We start from the raw sequence: 14,669 nt of genomic DNA, 5'->3' as shown, positions 1-14,669 counted from the left end.
CCTTTCATTATTCACCACCGCTCCTCAGCCATATCTCACGTCTCTCCCCTGAGGGGGAGGTGTGCTGTCACTGATTCTTTCTGCTGGCAAGACAACACCTTTTTCCATCGTAGGATCAGTAGTTTCTTCAAACGATAGTCAGGGATGTTTAAAGGAGAAATCCACCCTCGGATGGTCTTTTAGATTTTATCAACCTCTGATGCTGAGTTGTAATTTAATTTTTGGGCGTGCTTTTTTCCCTTAAGCTACCTCATCTCCTTCTTCTTCAAGAGATGATTTCCTGCACTAGGAATGACTTTGAACATAATGGAGGCAGCATGAAGTAGTTGCTTTCGTTTAAACCTGTAAGCATCACCACAGCAGCTTGTTGGTTACCTCTTGGCTATGTGACATCAGGTTGGCCCATATTACAGACCAGGGGCCAGTTACAGCTAAAGGGCATTGTTACACCGGTTATACTGTCAAGGATAAAAACCCTTTTTTCACCTACACTGGGCGTAAATCTTGTATCTAGTCAGAAGCAGGCATAAAGTCAAATCTCAGCTGTCTCTGTAAATCAGCAGCCTGATGCCCAACACACGAGCCAGCAAGCTGAACAACAACCATAGACTGTATAAAGAATGACTCTAGCTACCATGACGTCACCCATTGGTTTGTGGACTGCCATTCTGAAGCCTCGAGTTTGGTGTTCAGCTGTCGCCGTCTGGGCTTTTTGGAGCCAACGGGTGAGTTATGTTATTTTAACATGGGGGTCTATGGGCTTTAATCTGTTTTGGAGCCAGCCTCAAGTGGCCATTTGATGAACTACAGTGTTTTGCACTTCCTCATTGGTTCACTTCTCTGTCTCGAAGGTTGCCGCTTGACAACAACCCACAATGACTTTCCTGCTAGTCTCTTTTTTATCTAACTAACTTACAAACATGATCGCACATCTTCTCTTTAACCTCAGCTTGTTGAGCAAGCAATCAGACAATCTGCACAGCTAGCTAATAAGCTAGTCAGGTGCAGCCATAGACTACATAAAGATGGACGACGTATCTCCACTTGACACTATTGTACAAAACTGAAGCCAAAATATCCCAGGTATGGCCGCTGTAATCTTGCGCTGGTGACATCATTTGGAGCCAGAGTTTGCGCAGTACCATCTCTGCAGTGTCCAGTTCCTGCCCATATACACATCTGACCAATCGTGAGCACACTGATTGGCATACACAGCTGTCAGTCATGATGGCATGGCATAGGGTAAGCTTACCTGCCAGTGTCTCCTCAGATACTGGTTTGGTCCTTACTTTTAATACCACTGCCAATACCACACTGTCTGTCCATAGCACAACCAAGTTTGTTCACTGTTTCTCTCCTTTGATGTTACCTGTGGAGCTCCACCTGCTAGCTGTTGTCAGTCAAACACAGACACATCTCTTCTGGCTCTATTAATTTTCACACCAGTGGTGGTGCAACCCGCAGACTAATGGACCAAGCCTTTGTGTATTGGAAGTAGGAAGTGGCCTCGGAGCTCTGAAATTGCTGAAGTTCCACTTTTCTTACTTTTTACATTTGTTGTTAAACTCAATTACATTGATCAGATCCTACATTTGATTGCATTTCAGTTCTCTGGTTGGCACCAGGAGATTTCTTGCATCGGGTCAGCAGTTATTTTACCAATTTATGACTGTTTCCACTGTGAAAAGGGATGGGAATCACTTTTTTTGTTGTAGAGCAGTTGCTCTTCTTGATCAATCTGTGACCCTTGACCCTGACATAGAAATGCAGAGTTTGCTTACTTTGCTTAAGGCAGTGACAACAGTGAGATAGATGGAAGGACAAGCTTTAGTGGAAAGTAGGAAATGAATCTGAGTATGCGATAGATATGTATACGGACAGAGCCTTCTGTCTGTACTCTGCGTTCATTTTGTTCGTATTTGTGTACATTTTCAGAAAGCTTAGGTATATAGACAAAACAGTGAAGTGCCACAGGAGATCTGGGAGGGAGCGTAGAGTAATTCAAGCGAGATAATGATGACCTTAGGACACAATGAAGACATTTTGAAAATGCTGGAACCATTAATATAGTGAAAAGAGTTCTCCATCCATGTTGTGCATTTATTTAATGATCTCACATGCCAACGCTGTCTACAAGGTTACCTCTGTTGAAAGGTACATTATTATGTCCTCCTCCACCATCGCTATGTTTGTTGTTGTCAGAAACTTGTGATGCTGCCCTCCTGTGCCATATACTGGATGTATCCACGCCAACATAAAGAATGTATGGAAGTATGTGGGCAGTGACGGTCAGAACATTTGAAATGAATGTATCTATTTTTGTATATAAAGGGAGTATAAATGAGCCTTAACGGTACAGCTAAAGAGGTAGTACTGGTTCTTGAGCATAGACACTGACAGGACATTGATGGACACTGAAAGGATCAAATCTGTGATCCTCTGGATGTGGAACAGGACCTCTAACCACCATCCTGTCTTGCCACCTTGTCTTTGGATTAAATTGTAGCCTTAGATCGTCTTATTGTCTCTTATAAATCCTCCATTGTTTATGTCCACTGGATCCCAGGGGTTGTGATGAAGTGTTGTAATTTGGCTTTTTGTTGCCTACATGTTTCTTCTGCCTGTCTTGTCTGCTTCTATTTAAGTTAGTGATTTTCTGAATTTCCTAGAATACCTTTTCATGTCTCCTAGACAACTCCACAGGACCTTCAGGGTCCAGCTGAGTTTTGTGCGTTGGTGGAGAAAGTAATGAACCTAATGGGAGTGAAAGTAATGGCAGAGTGGTGCTTTTTCTGGCTGAAACAATGAGCGTTAGCCTTTCACTGAATGTCAGTTTTTAGAGGGGGTCATGAGAAATTATTTTTCTTTTGTTATTGATTCCGGCTTGCATGGTTGTTGAACAATGACAGTGTATTCATTTACTCCTCAGGAATAAGAACAGAAATTAACTGACACAATGGACTCAGGAAAAATGGTCCAGGGTACATTGCCAGTAGCACATCCACCCGTCAGCATACACTGTTTAAGTGTTAGCCGTGCCTCAGACAAACACTGCAGTGCACCTCTGAAAACACACAGAACAGAGCAAGGTAAAAATGTCCCTTTTGTCTGGGCTGATCTCCAGTCAGACCTTTTGATATTTGCTGCAGTTTGTCTCCTCGACTTTGTGAGACTGCTAACCTCTTGAGAGTGCAATTCTCCATCGTCTCTTGGCTCTGTCTTTCTGGCCATCAGCCAGAAGAGCCAGTGAGCTGAAAACAAACACAGAGCAGAGAGATGAGACGTGAAAAGAAAGAACGAAGCTAATGCACACATCTTTGAGAACGGCTGCTTGATGTCGTGTCTTTCAAGCCACATCTGGAAGTGGAAGATTGTTTGTGTGAGTGTTATTCATTAGACCTGAGCAGATGGAATACATTTCATATATGAGAGGCTGAAATACTGTATGCAGTGTCAGTGCTGAGCTTTTTCCTGTACTTATGGCCCAGTTACTCCATGACCATGTTTATATTTCAGGGTTAGTTGAGTGATGTGGGGAATCAAGCTCCAGGGGTGTCGTTATCTATGTTTACTTTCCTCTTATTGGTATTTCTATCGGAGCAGCTGTCAGTGAGGTCAAAGACACTATAAAGCCCCATGAGACCCTCTACTATATCTGTCTGTTTCTGAGTCCCTGAACCATCCACTCCAACACACACACTGATACACACTGATACACACAAACACATTCACAGTGTAAGCCTTTTCCCAGACAATCATCCTAATCATTCCTGATTAACCCAATGTCTGGTTACATCACCATTTAATGAACTTTTCAATTAAACGAAGTGCTTTTAGCAGGCAGCACTAGTTTCTTTCTTAAAATAGTTTGCTTTTGTGGACAGAAAATCCTATTAGGTCTTGGTCAGTCTCGAAACAACTGGCTGTTGGTCTGATGGCGATTTAGCCTCTGGGGGCACCTGCCAATATTTAGGGGGTTCTAGTGTAGCCTTTAGACATCTGGATAAGGGATAACTGATGTCCAATCCATGACTTCCTCTTCCATGTGCTCAATTTGTTCATGTATACTAATCTTTGTTAATAGATATCTGCATATAAATGCAGATAGATAAAGAAAAAAAACTAAGAAAATGCTAAATTGACATCCTTGTATACCTTTTTTTGTCCACAACCTAAACATGTTCAGTTTACTGTCATAGAGGAGTAAAGAACCAGGAAATGTTCACATATAAGAGGCTGGAATCAGACAGTATTTACCCCATAAAAATCTTAAACCAATTAAACAATTTAAATTAGTCAGCAATTAATTTAATAGGTAGGAGTAGAACATTGTTCTTATATAACAATGAGTTTGTGCAACTTTCTTTTCCATCTTTCTCTAAAGCACAGTTGTCTGGTTTCATTTGGCTGCATTTGTGAAATGCTGTTTGGGTTCTGTCACCTGAGAAGACTCATGAAGATGATGAAGCTCACACTGATTGTGTTTAATTACAGTGATACAGTAGTATTCCCGTGAGGGAGCCTGGTGAGCCGTAATAGTAAAAATGTGATGCTTTTATTGATTTAGTGGGAAATTACTGCTTGTATCTTCCAGTGAGGGTCAAAGGTCAACCACAGAGTCGTACCCTGGGGGTGCAGAGATTCAGTGTCTGGGTCAAGGGCACTCCATCAGAAGTGATGCTTTAACCTGTGTCCTTCGATCCGTTAAGACACTCTCACAGCCGGCTATGTCTCTCTACTGCACATTTACATGCTTGATTAAGTTCACACCATTCTCATTGTGAGATCCTGTAAATACTTTACTGTTTCTGTCAGTCCAGTAAATTACGATTCAAATCAAACCCTTCCATGATAAGGACGGACATCACAGATTATTTGATCTTAATCAGGTATGATAGTAGATATAATCAACCCAAGCCAAGGAAATTTCTTTTGATATTTCAGGTCTGTTACAAAGCTGCAGCACATTACACCAACTACATTATTTATATTTTTCAAAATGGACATTAAAATCATCGTGAACCAGAAAAGGTTTTCAGAAGAGGGACACTGTATTATGTCAATGCATAGGGAGAATAAGATATTTCTTTTTACATTTGATGTTTCGCCTCTTACTTGAGCTTGTACTGTGTGGAAGACATATGTGACATGTTACCCTACGTTATAGGTTAATATATCAGTTTCAGAAACTAGGCTAAATAGTACTTGATAGTTACGGTTAACAGACCTAAAAAATACTTCACCCAAAAACAATATGAGTTGTATACTGTATAGCACTCACCTTCCTAGGCTCTCTGTGGTGCAAGAAAATGTTTTCTATCGAACGGCTTTGAGGAGATTGGGAGTGCAAGCCCAAGAATTTAAAGGATATCAGTGCAAACAGACAAAAACAAACAAACATTATACAAAGTACAAAAAGCTTTCTGACAGTTCCTGTGCAGCAGTATCCAAGTGTCTTGTGTATTCATGTGTGGGCTCATGGAAATCCAAACTTTTTGTTGTCTGCTCTCTTTAATGCCATTCAATTGAAAACTTTTTTTTTCTGGGTAAGGGTTACCATAGAGACTCCAGGGAGGTGAGTATTATGTATAATTTATATTGTTCTTGGGTGAACTATTCCTTTAAGAATATTTGTGTCAGTGTTATTCGTGAGACCTGAGAGGATGGAATACATTTCATATATGAGAGGCTGAAATACTGTATGCTGTATCAGTACTGAGCTCTCCTGCTGTTTCTTTGGTCCAGTTACTCTGAGAAGTTGTTATATATCAGAGTTAGTTGATTGATGCAGTAAATCCAGTTCCAGGGGTGTTGTTATCTATGTTTACTCTTCTATTATTGGTATTTCTATCGGAGCATCTGCCAGCAAGGTCAAATACACTATAAAGCCCCATGAGACCTTTTAGAACTATTCCTTTAACAACGGAACAAATTCAGTATTGGAAAAAAAAATCAAGGTATTTACTCAGATTGATGCAAAACTGTCGTAGATCCTTCCTGGGCGCCTCCTGTTAGAGGTGCTCAGGGCCAGTGCAACCAGTAGGAGGCCCTGGGGCAGACCCAGAACACGCTGGAGGGATTACATATCTCATCTGGCCTGGGAACGCCTTGGGGTCCCCCAGGAGGAGCTGGAAAGCGTTGCTGGGCAGAGGGACGTCTGGAGTACTTTGCTCAGCCTGCTGCTGGTTGGATGGATGGATGGATGGATGGATGGATGTTGTAGATGCTCAGTGATGTGCAGAGCAGCCTAATACAACTTGCAAACTTACAAGAAAAGATATCTATGTATAAACAGTACAGTAAACTCTCAGACTGTTGATGAAATTTCTATTGTCTCTCTCTTTTTTTAATCTGTCATAAAGCCAAAAGAATACTAAATGTTATTTTAAGATGTGCCTAGAGTTGTGGTTTTACCATCAAGGCTCACGAACGGAACTCCACACTCTGTGATTTCTCTAATTTGGATGCTTTCCCACCCTCAGAGTCTGTAACCACCTACGAGAGTGAAATTAGATGGTGTGGTTTTTGGTTGAAATTAAAAATCTGTATACCTGTAGTGCTTGATTGCATATGAATAAAAATATTCGGCATAATTTTCAGGTTTTTTGCAGGTGCAACAGCCTAAGTCTCTGAATATTCTCTTTAAATTAAAGGCAGTGTGATTTGCACGAGAACTTAAAATGAAAATATATTGTGTAGTGACAGGATCACTTAGTCTCCATCAATCACTTCTTCTCCACCAACTTAAATGTAACATGTTTAATAGACAAAACACTTTAGTGCTGCAAGGAGATTAATTATTAAGAGCGAGGGGCCAGGACTGAAAGTGACCTGTTTCGTAGAGCCTCTGTAAGGTTAGGAACAGGTAACGCTCTGTGTAATATATTGGTTTAATGATGCTGATACCAACTGTTTTTTCACTTGCTGGTTCTTTGCTCAGGATGATGGATCAGTGATGGGAGAGTAAGTGTGACTGAGTCTGCTCTGAAGCAGCAGGGGGGCACAACTGACCTGTTTTTTAGACGGTTCAGTCTAATCTGCTTCTCTGTCCTGCAGGAAAGCAGGTTTCAAACCCAGCAGCTCCCAGACACAGATGCAGGTTAAGTGGATGCATGTTGACTCCGTGATAGGCAATAGGGAAATAGATAGTACCCAATCAGACAGGAGACGTGGGAGGCTCAGACCAGGAAAGGGCACAGGGAGGAAATAGAACATCTTGCTTGTGGTATAATTAAAACATTAAAGCCAGGAGCAAGTTTTGATTAAGTTAATCTATCTGCTATTTCTTTATTCATTTCCCTAGTGAGAGTAAATATGGATTACTGGTCAGAGAAATGTACGTCCCAAAGATGAGACCTGCCTTGATCTGCTTATCATTGTTAGGTTGTTTTTTTTTTGTTTTTTTTTAGGGGGAATAGGAAGGATAAAATATAGATTTCAGGCTGGTGTGCAATATGGTATGGAAAGAGCTTAGTTTATGGTATATGTGCTATGTCCAAAGAAGCTTACAGCAACCTGCGACATAACCAGTAATAATAAACTCTGTGTTCATTAGTTCTTCGCCCCCCCTAGTTAGTGTTGCTATGCTTGTCAGTTTTTTTTTGCTCTCTGGCAGCACATATGCAGTTAACAGTATAAGCGGTGGATAATTTGCCAGTAGATATCCACAGTATTTGTTTTTTAAGGGGCTTTAATTTAACACAGGAGTTAACAAACGCAGGCGTCTCAATGTTGGCTGCAATGATGAGGGTCAGTGTGTATGTTCCTGTCTATATATTTATACTGACAACTAATAATGTGCCCTCTCTTTTGAAATAATGCTAGGTTACTATTGTACAGGATTAGAGTTGTATTGTAGCTAGTTAGACTGGCATGCTAACAGATGCAGCTGGTAAACAGCTTGACAGGCCTGCCGTGCCTTGTTACAGTTGCTAAGGTATGATTGGACAAAACTTTTTGGTGACTGGATTTAATGAACAGGAAAAATAAACACAAACAGTATTGTGCACACAAGGAGGACAGGGATGCTACTTGTGCCGGAGGAAATAGAGCCATATGGTGTCTGTGTGTAATAAAAAAAATACGATAAAAGTAATGTTTAAAAAGTATTTCTAACATTTATTTTTTTATGAAATGATCTGGTGAAAAGTAAATGCAACAAATAAATAATAAAATGAGCTAAAAATTATATGCTTGAAATGTAGAAATCATTAAGATGTCCCTACTTGAACATCTATGGGGGGTTTACTATCTGTCTGTAATTTGTAATTCATGTTGGCGGATGTTAATAATGTTGTGACATCGTGTGTAGGGCTGTTAGTGTTAATGTGTTAATCACAATGCCATTAATGCCCTCACATAACATGTTTATTTTCTTTCTTTTTTTATTATTGTGTTAATTGCGTGCTGCTATTTTCATTGCCACCTGTCTTTCCGAGTCTGTAGATGGCTCAGTTTTAAAGCTGAAGTGATGATACTGGTATCATATGAAATTGGAGGACCTAAGGACTCCAGTGGTACCAACCATACCTCTTGTGAAGAGGGCTAAATAACACTCCAAAGTTAGGCAAAATTTTCTTGGGGGGAAAACAGCATAGTCATTTTACAGAGGTTCCTTGACCTCTCACTTCAAGGTATCTTGATAAAAAATGGGCTCTGTGGTTACCTACGAGTCTCCCCTTTACAGACATGTCCGCTTTATGTTAGTCCCATACAGTTGTGGACCCAAACTACAGTATGCTTATTTTTGCATGCCATATTTATTACTGATCTATGATGAGAAAAGCTTGACACACAGTGCTTAGCTGGATCTCAAAGTAAACTTCAGGTTTCCAGCTTTCAGGTAACATACACCCCTTCTATGTACATACATCTATGTAGCACATACTGTTGACCTGTTATCTCCCCCAAACATCCCCTGTCCACCCCAAAAAAACAGACAAAATGGATCTACAGTATGTGGCCCTCAGAGGGTCAAAACACTCTGGTGAGAATTGCTTCATCTTGTCAATATGGACTTCAAAACTGTTCTTAATGCAAAATTATGGAATTTTAAACCTGCAATAAAAAGGTGCAATTAATCGCGATTAACTGTTGAAATTCAGCAATTAATTGTGGTTAAAAAATAATATATATACATGAGGTTGTGTACACTTTTGCAACAGTGACACTGTTTCAAAACACATGGACTTTCAGTCAAATATGTATAAATTACAATCTATTTTGGAGCAATTCAAGATGTTAACAATAGAGGGAGTGATAAGAAAGAACCTAATATTCACATGTGGAGTCTTGGAGTTCTTTGAAATACATCAAAGGGCAACACATTGGATATCAAAAGAAAGTGGAACTGAAATGAAAATTTTAATCACAGATTAAACATTGGTAAATACCTGCAGGGAGGCATAACTTTCAATAAACGCCTCAGTGAAGAGAAAGTTTGGTTAGACGGTGAAAATGAGATTTTATTAAACTCCACTTTATGTTGCAAAAATACCTCAACAACTGTTGTCATCTCTCGTTCTGGCAGGACAGTGATGCATATGTTCATAGCACAGGTTGCAGATGGGTAAGACAATACACATAAAACATGTTTATTCAAAGTGATGCAAAAATTGTAGCCTTCTTAAAGCCCAAAGTCACCAAACCAACATCAAAGATCTAGTGACGGCAAAGGCTGACTCATCAATAAATAGTTAGCCTGAAGACCAACAGGATGGATTCATTATGCTAGTCAGCCAGTTAGCACATTAAGAACATAACCAACCGTTGAAAGAACAAAGCATATTTACTGTGCGCTAGCTAACATGGCACAAACAATTAGGAACCATTTCTTCTAGCACTTAATAGCTAAAAAGATAATCATACCTCATATAACAGGTTTGTTTTAATCCAACACCCTTCTGACTTTAGCTGTTTGTTTGCTTTCCGTCTATCTTCTCTTTTGCTGAACTGCCAGCAGAGTGATTTCACTCACAGACGGGCTCCGTTGGGTTCGATGCCAATACAATATGCTAAATCAGCCAAAAAGCAGTGGACAAGGCCTGAGCAGTGTCAATAGTGCAGGAAACACCACTAAACTAAGGCGACAGACACTCACAGACAACCTCACATTGACTGGTAGCCGTCTGTGGGTTTGGTGTGTCAGGGCCCTCAGGAAAAAAGACCTACACTGACATCAATCAATATACTACTAAGTGAAAAGCATATGATAAGACATAAATAAAGGCCACTGTTATAGGAAAAATAAAGAATCACAAAATAACAGTGCTAACACAAAAAAAACGCCATTTCACTAAACTAAATTATAGGTACCAGAGTGATGCATAACCCAGTCATCCCAAAATGTTTTCACTGCATGGCCTGCTTTGCCTCACATGCCACAGTAATGTCAAAGCAGCACTAATTACCTACGGCTACAAGAAAATATTTTGGGTTGGTAGAGAAATTTGTCATTTCCTGAGCTGAAGGCAAAAAATCCGCGCATGCAGCAGAGCGCGGTCCCACACTGACATGGAGGGCTGAGAATATTCAGGATTTCTCATTTCTACTAGCGATATCATGAGGCGATTTCACAACTAGTTCCTCCTCCCTGGTCGATGGCGATGTTAATCAGTAAAATCACCGCATGTAGTGTCTGGTAGAAATGAAACTTGCTCTCCCTCCTGGTGCGAGGACTAAAACCTCTTACACAGAGAGAATATGATAATGATGAGCAACTTACTGTTTTAACAAGGTAAATGTCAGTAATGCACACACACATATTGGTACACATCTTTCGCACATGCTGTTTCCTTTCTCTCATCTGTGACAGTATCCCTTGGAGACGTGTGTGTGTGTGTGTGTGTGTGTGTGTGTGTGTGTGTGTGTGTGTGTGTGCGCGCACCCACAATATAGTGAACTGTCTTTGTCTAGTTTTCCCTGCTCATTATCGGAGCAGGTTCAAGGAGATGGGTACTCATTTGCATAGGCAGCCCCAGGGCTGGAGCCCCCTTGTGTAGCAGCCAGGTGATTCATACCAACTCCTACAGTCTTATTTTGCAGAGGATTAGATTAAAACCAATCAATCAGCCTAGATCACTCTGACCCAGAGGAAAATGAGTCTGGTGACTGGCGTGAGACCATCCAACATGTTTCTTGCCCTCTTGGAATAGCCCAGAATAGCCCCATTTGTCGCACAGCCATGGCAACATCGCAAGTCTGTACATTCGCTTCACTTTGGAGACGAGGCATTTATGAAATTCTGCACACAGCAAGGGGCAGACCAGCATGAGCATAAAAATTCTAATAAAGAGAGTTATATTGTGAAGTAGGGTGTGATCATGTGGGAAAGAATATGTAGGAAACACCACAAGAGGTCCCGAACAAAGAGAAGTGGAACACAGAAGTATTATTTGAAGAAGAAAAAAAAAAGACACATATTCAGTAGTGACTTTAAAGAAACTTCCAGTCTTTTAACTTAGCAAATGGTATTACAAGATGTACAGTGTCTGGTAAAGACGGTGGAGATTTGGAGAAACTGCTTCTTCAAAAAAGGCACTTTAGATTGTCTAAATGGTCACTTTAGGTCCAAGAAGTATCTTCCTGTAAAATAGAGGGTATTACATTTATGACTAAAATAAAAAAAGTTTGTAGTGTGAGAACATCTCTGCTCAGTGATCGAAATTAACTTAGTACACTTACTCAAATGCTTCACTTATACCACTGAAATTAAGAATTCCAGTATGTTATCTCCATGGTCTAGGAAAGGTCATTCAATATTTGTGAGCGTAAAGTTCTCTCTAAAAGCTATAAAACCACAGATGTAAGTCTCAAATGTGTGCCGTCAGTACACAGCTGCTCCATAGAGTGAATAGGAGCCTGATTTTGTGGATCCACACAATGTTTGTTTTCTTTCTTGTACACAAAATGAACTTTAATCTATTGTAGTGTTCTCAGTTCTGAAACAGGAAATGTACCCATACACTCAGAACATTCCCTGCTGTGGCTCAGAGGTAGAGCAGGTCGTCCACTAATGGAAGATCAGGGGCTTGATCCCCGACTCTTCTGGTCCACATGTCGAAGTATCCTTGAGCAAGATACTGAACTACAAATTGTTCCTGATGGCTGTTCTATCGCTGTGTGAGTGTGTAAAAAATCTGAGTAGCAGGTGGCACCTTGTATGGTAGCCTCAGCCACCAGTGTATGAATGTGTGTAGAATGGTCAGAAGACTAGAAAGGCACTATACAAGTGCAGCCCATTTACCATTTACCATCTATGACAGTGGTTCCCCACTGGGCCCAAAAGCGGGCTGCTAGTCCATTCTGGATAGACAGCAAGTGACTTGAGAATGTGTCAGGTTTGTAAGAAACACACTTTATTATATTATTATTATTATTATTATTATTATTATTATTATTATTACATTTAAGTGCAGTGAATTTCTGGCACAGAGCTTTTATTTTGAAGTGCCATTTTCTGCTGTAGAGTGAGTGACGGCAAATCAGATCGGCGACATGGCCGAATGACGCTGAGTGTATTAACTGTGAGGACCTTAATCTAATGGCTAAGGAGAAATCTGGACCCCGTGGCTGGACCATTGATCTATAACATCTTTGCCAGTTCAGTGTATATGGAGCCATTCCAGACTTCATACCATGTGACATCACAAATATGAGTTATGAGTGGATATGTGAGAGAGTTGTTTATGTTTAATAATATTTTTTGACTGTTTTAAAAATGGGTGCAGTTCCCCTTTAAGTACTATTATAAGATACTTAAAATCAAATACTGTACACTCTAGCAGATTAAACCAAATAGCATATAAAGTTGCTATAACTTAAATTAAATTATGTTATTGGCTTCTTGGCCAAAAATTCTATAAAAATAAGAGAGTAAAACATTCTTAGGTAAGCTGCGGGAACTGTTAATCAATTCGATTTTGCTGGTCTTGCATTGCTGTAGTTTAATATACTCCAAAGCTATTTTGATCATGCATTCCTTCATGGGATCTCGTACTGAAACATTCATGTGTCACTTTGCGACCGATCATGGCTCAGGCTGGCCTGTGCAGCCCACCCAGGCCTCCTCCAACCACACTCTTACATCCCATTGGAGAGCTCACGCCCTAGCAATCCCCTGAGAACTATATGAAGGCATGCAGCAAAATTATGCAAGGCTAATGTCCTCTTTAGAGAAAATATAGTGTAATATTTATAAACTCTCCACTTTCTACACACACCACAGGAGGGTGCAAATGTAGACACATAGATGTGGATGGTAATGCAACTTTAATGGACTCGCATGGGTGGGCATATTCATATTAATGTGCCGAAGACATAGTGTTATGTCAGCAAAGTGAAGACATTTTAAAGCTTTATATCCCTGATATTTTCTGCCCATCTAGGACCATCACAGTTATCTATGTTGTCCATATCTTTACCTGCCAAAGTGTATGAGTATGAAGCAGTTGATGAAGCAGAATGGAGGAGCTCTAATAAGCATGCTGTATGAATTTCTACCTGAATGTGAAGTCTGATCTGCTCCTTCTTACAACTAAATGTTTGTCGCAGTTTATAATAACTTACGTGCTCGTCTCTGTTTCTTTCCAATCCCAGCACGATGTAATTATGCAAGGTTAACACCCTCTTAATTAGATAGACCTGCATAAAAGTTTGTGAAGCTGTTTGCACAACACAGTCTTCACTTCCCTCTAGTTTTTTTTGTGCACTTCTATAGAGTACCTACAGAGCACCTGTGTAACAGTGCCTTACGTTGCACATCTAACCGTCCACTTTGTCTCTCTTTCTTCCACAGGACAGGAAGCTGTGTGCATTCCCAACTATAGAGATCTGTGGCTCAGATGTCATCAACTATATGGTCCCACTGTCTCGACAGACAGACTTCTTTGTTCCAGAGATGAAGGAGGAGGTTAAAACAGACGTTAAAGAAGAGGACTCTGACGAGGACAGAGGAACTGACATTACAGGTAATGTTGTGTATTTTGTTCATTCTGGCCAAACACTGATGTTACTGTGGAGCCCTCATTAGGGCATAACTGACAACATCAGCCAAAAAAGTTCTCCCAGACAACGTAATTCCAGATACTAAAAATAAATGTCTGCTTGTATATCTGGAAACAAATATTTTGATAAGGTGATACGCTACAGGTGAAACACTTCTCAATGCACTGGTCAATTTTGAGATATGGGCTATTTTGCTTCTGTAACACATTCAGATTTCTGTTATGGAAATTTATGCAAAATGCTATGCTTGATTTTCCTTAAAAAAACAACAGTTACTATGTCTATACAATATATAGACTCATACAGAAGTAATCATTCTCAGTCCTCACTTGCAACCCACTTGAAGTGTGTGGAGATGTCTGCAGAGACTCTGCTGCCTGTCTGTAGTTTCTTATTTTCCTCCTCTTTTCTGTGCTTGGGACATTTACGGGTGCGTACCCCCACATTGCTCAGGTGAGGTCAGGGATTCATAAATAGGTAGAGACCAGGGGCTAGTACATAAGCAGCAGGCATCCAAGAGACAGAACGCCAAAAAAACCCCCACATATAACGAGGTCAAACGGCAACTAGAATGAACCTGGGGTTGGCTTTTACTTTCTCTTTTGCTGGTGTTTACAAAAAGAAACTGATGATCCTGCATTGTATTCCTTTAAACATTTTCAGAA

General features: G+C 40.3%; 1 protein-coding gene across 1 annotated transcript in view; it reads left to right on the top strand.

Annotated features, from left to right (window-relative positions):
* Positions 1-14,669, top strand: part of tex264a (testis expressed 264, ER-phagy receptor a) — an 88,764-nt gene that overhangs the window by 62,595 nt on the left and 11,500 nt on the right. Inside the window, exon 3 of the mRNA XM_049583830.1 lies at positions 13,796-13,967. Within this exon, the coding sequence (XP_049439787.1) occupies positions 13,796-13,967 (172 nt within the window). The remainder of the gene's footprint in view (positions 1-13,795; positions 13,968-14,669) is intronic.

Source organism: Epinephelus fuscoguttatus, linkage group LG1, assembly GCF_011397635.1.
Source record: "Epinephelus fuscoguttatus linkage group LG1, E.fuscoguttatus.final_Chr_v1".
Taxonomy (NCBI): domain Eukaryota; kingdom Metazoa; phylum Chordata; class Actinopteri; order Perciformes; family Serranidae; genus Epinephelus; species Epinephelus fuscoguttatus.
Note: the sequence above shows the minus strand (reverse complement) of the source record. Positions and strands in the feature narration are given on the sequence as shown.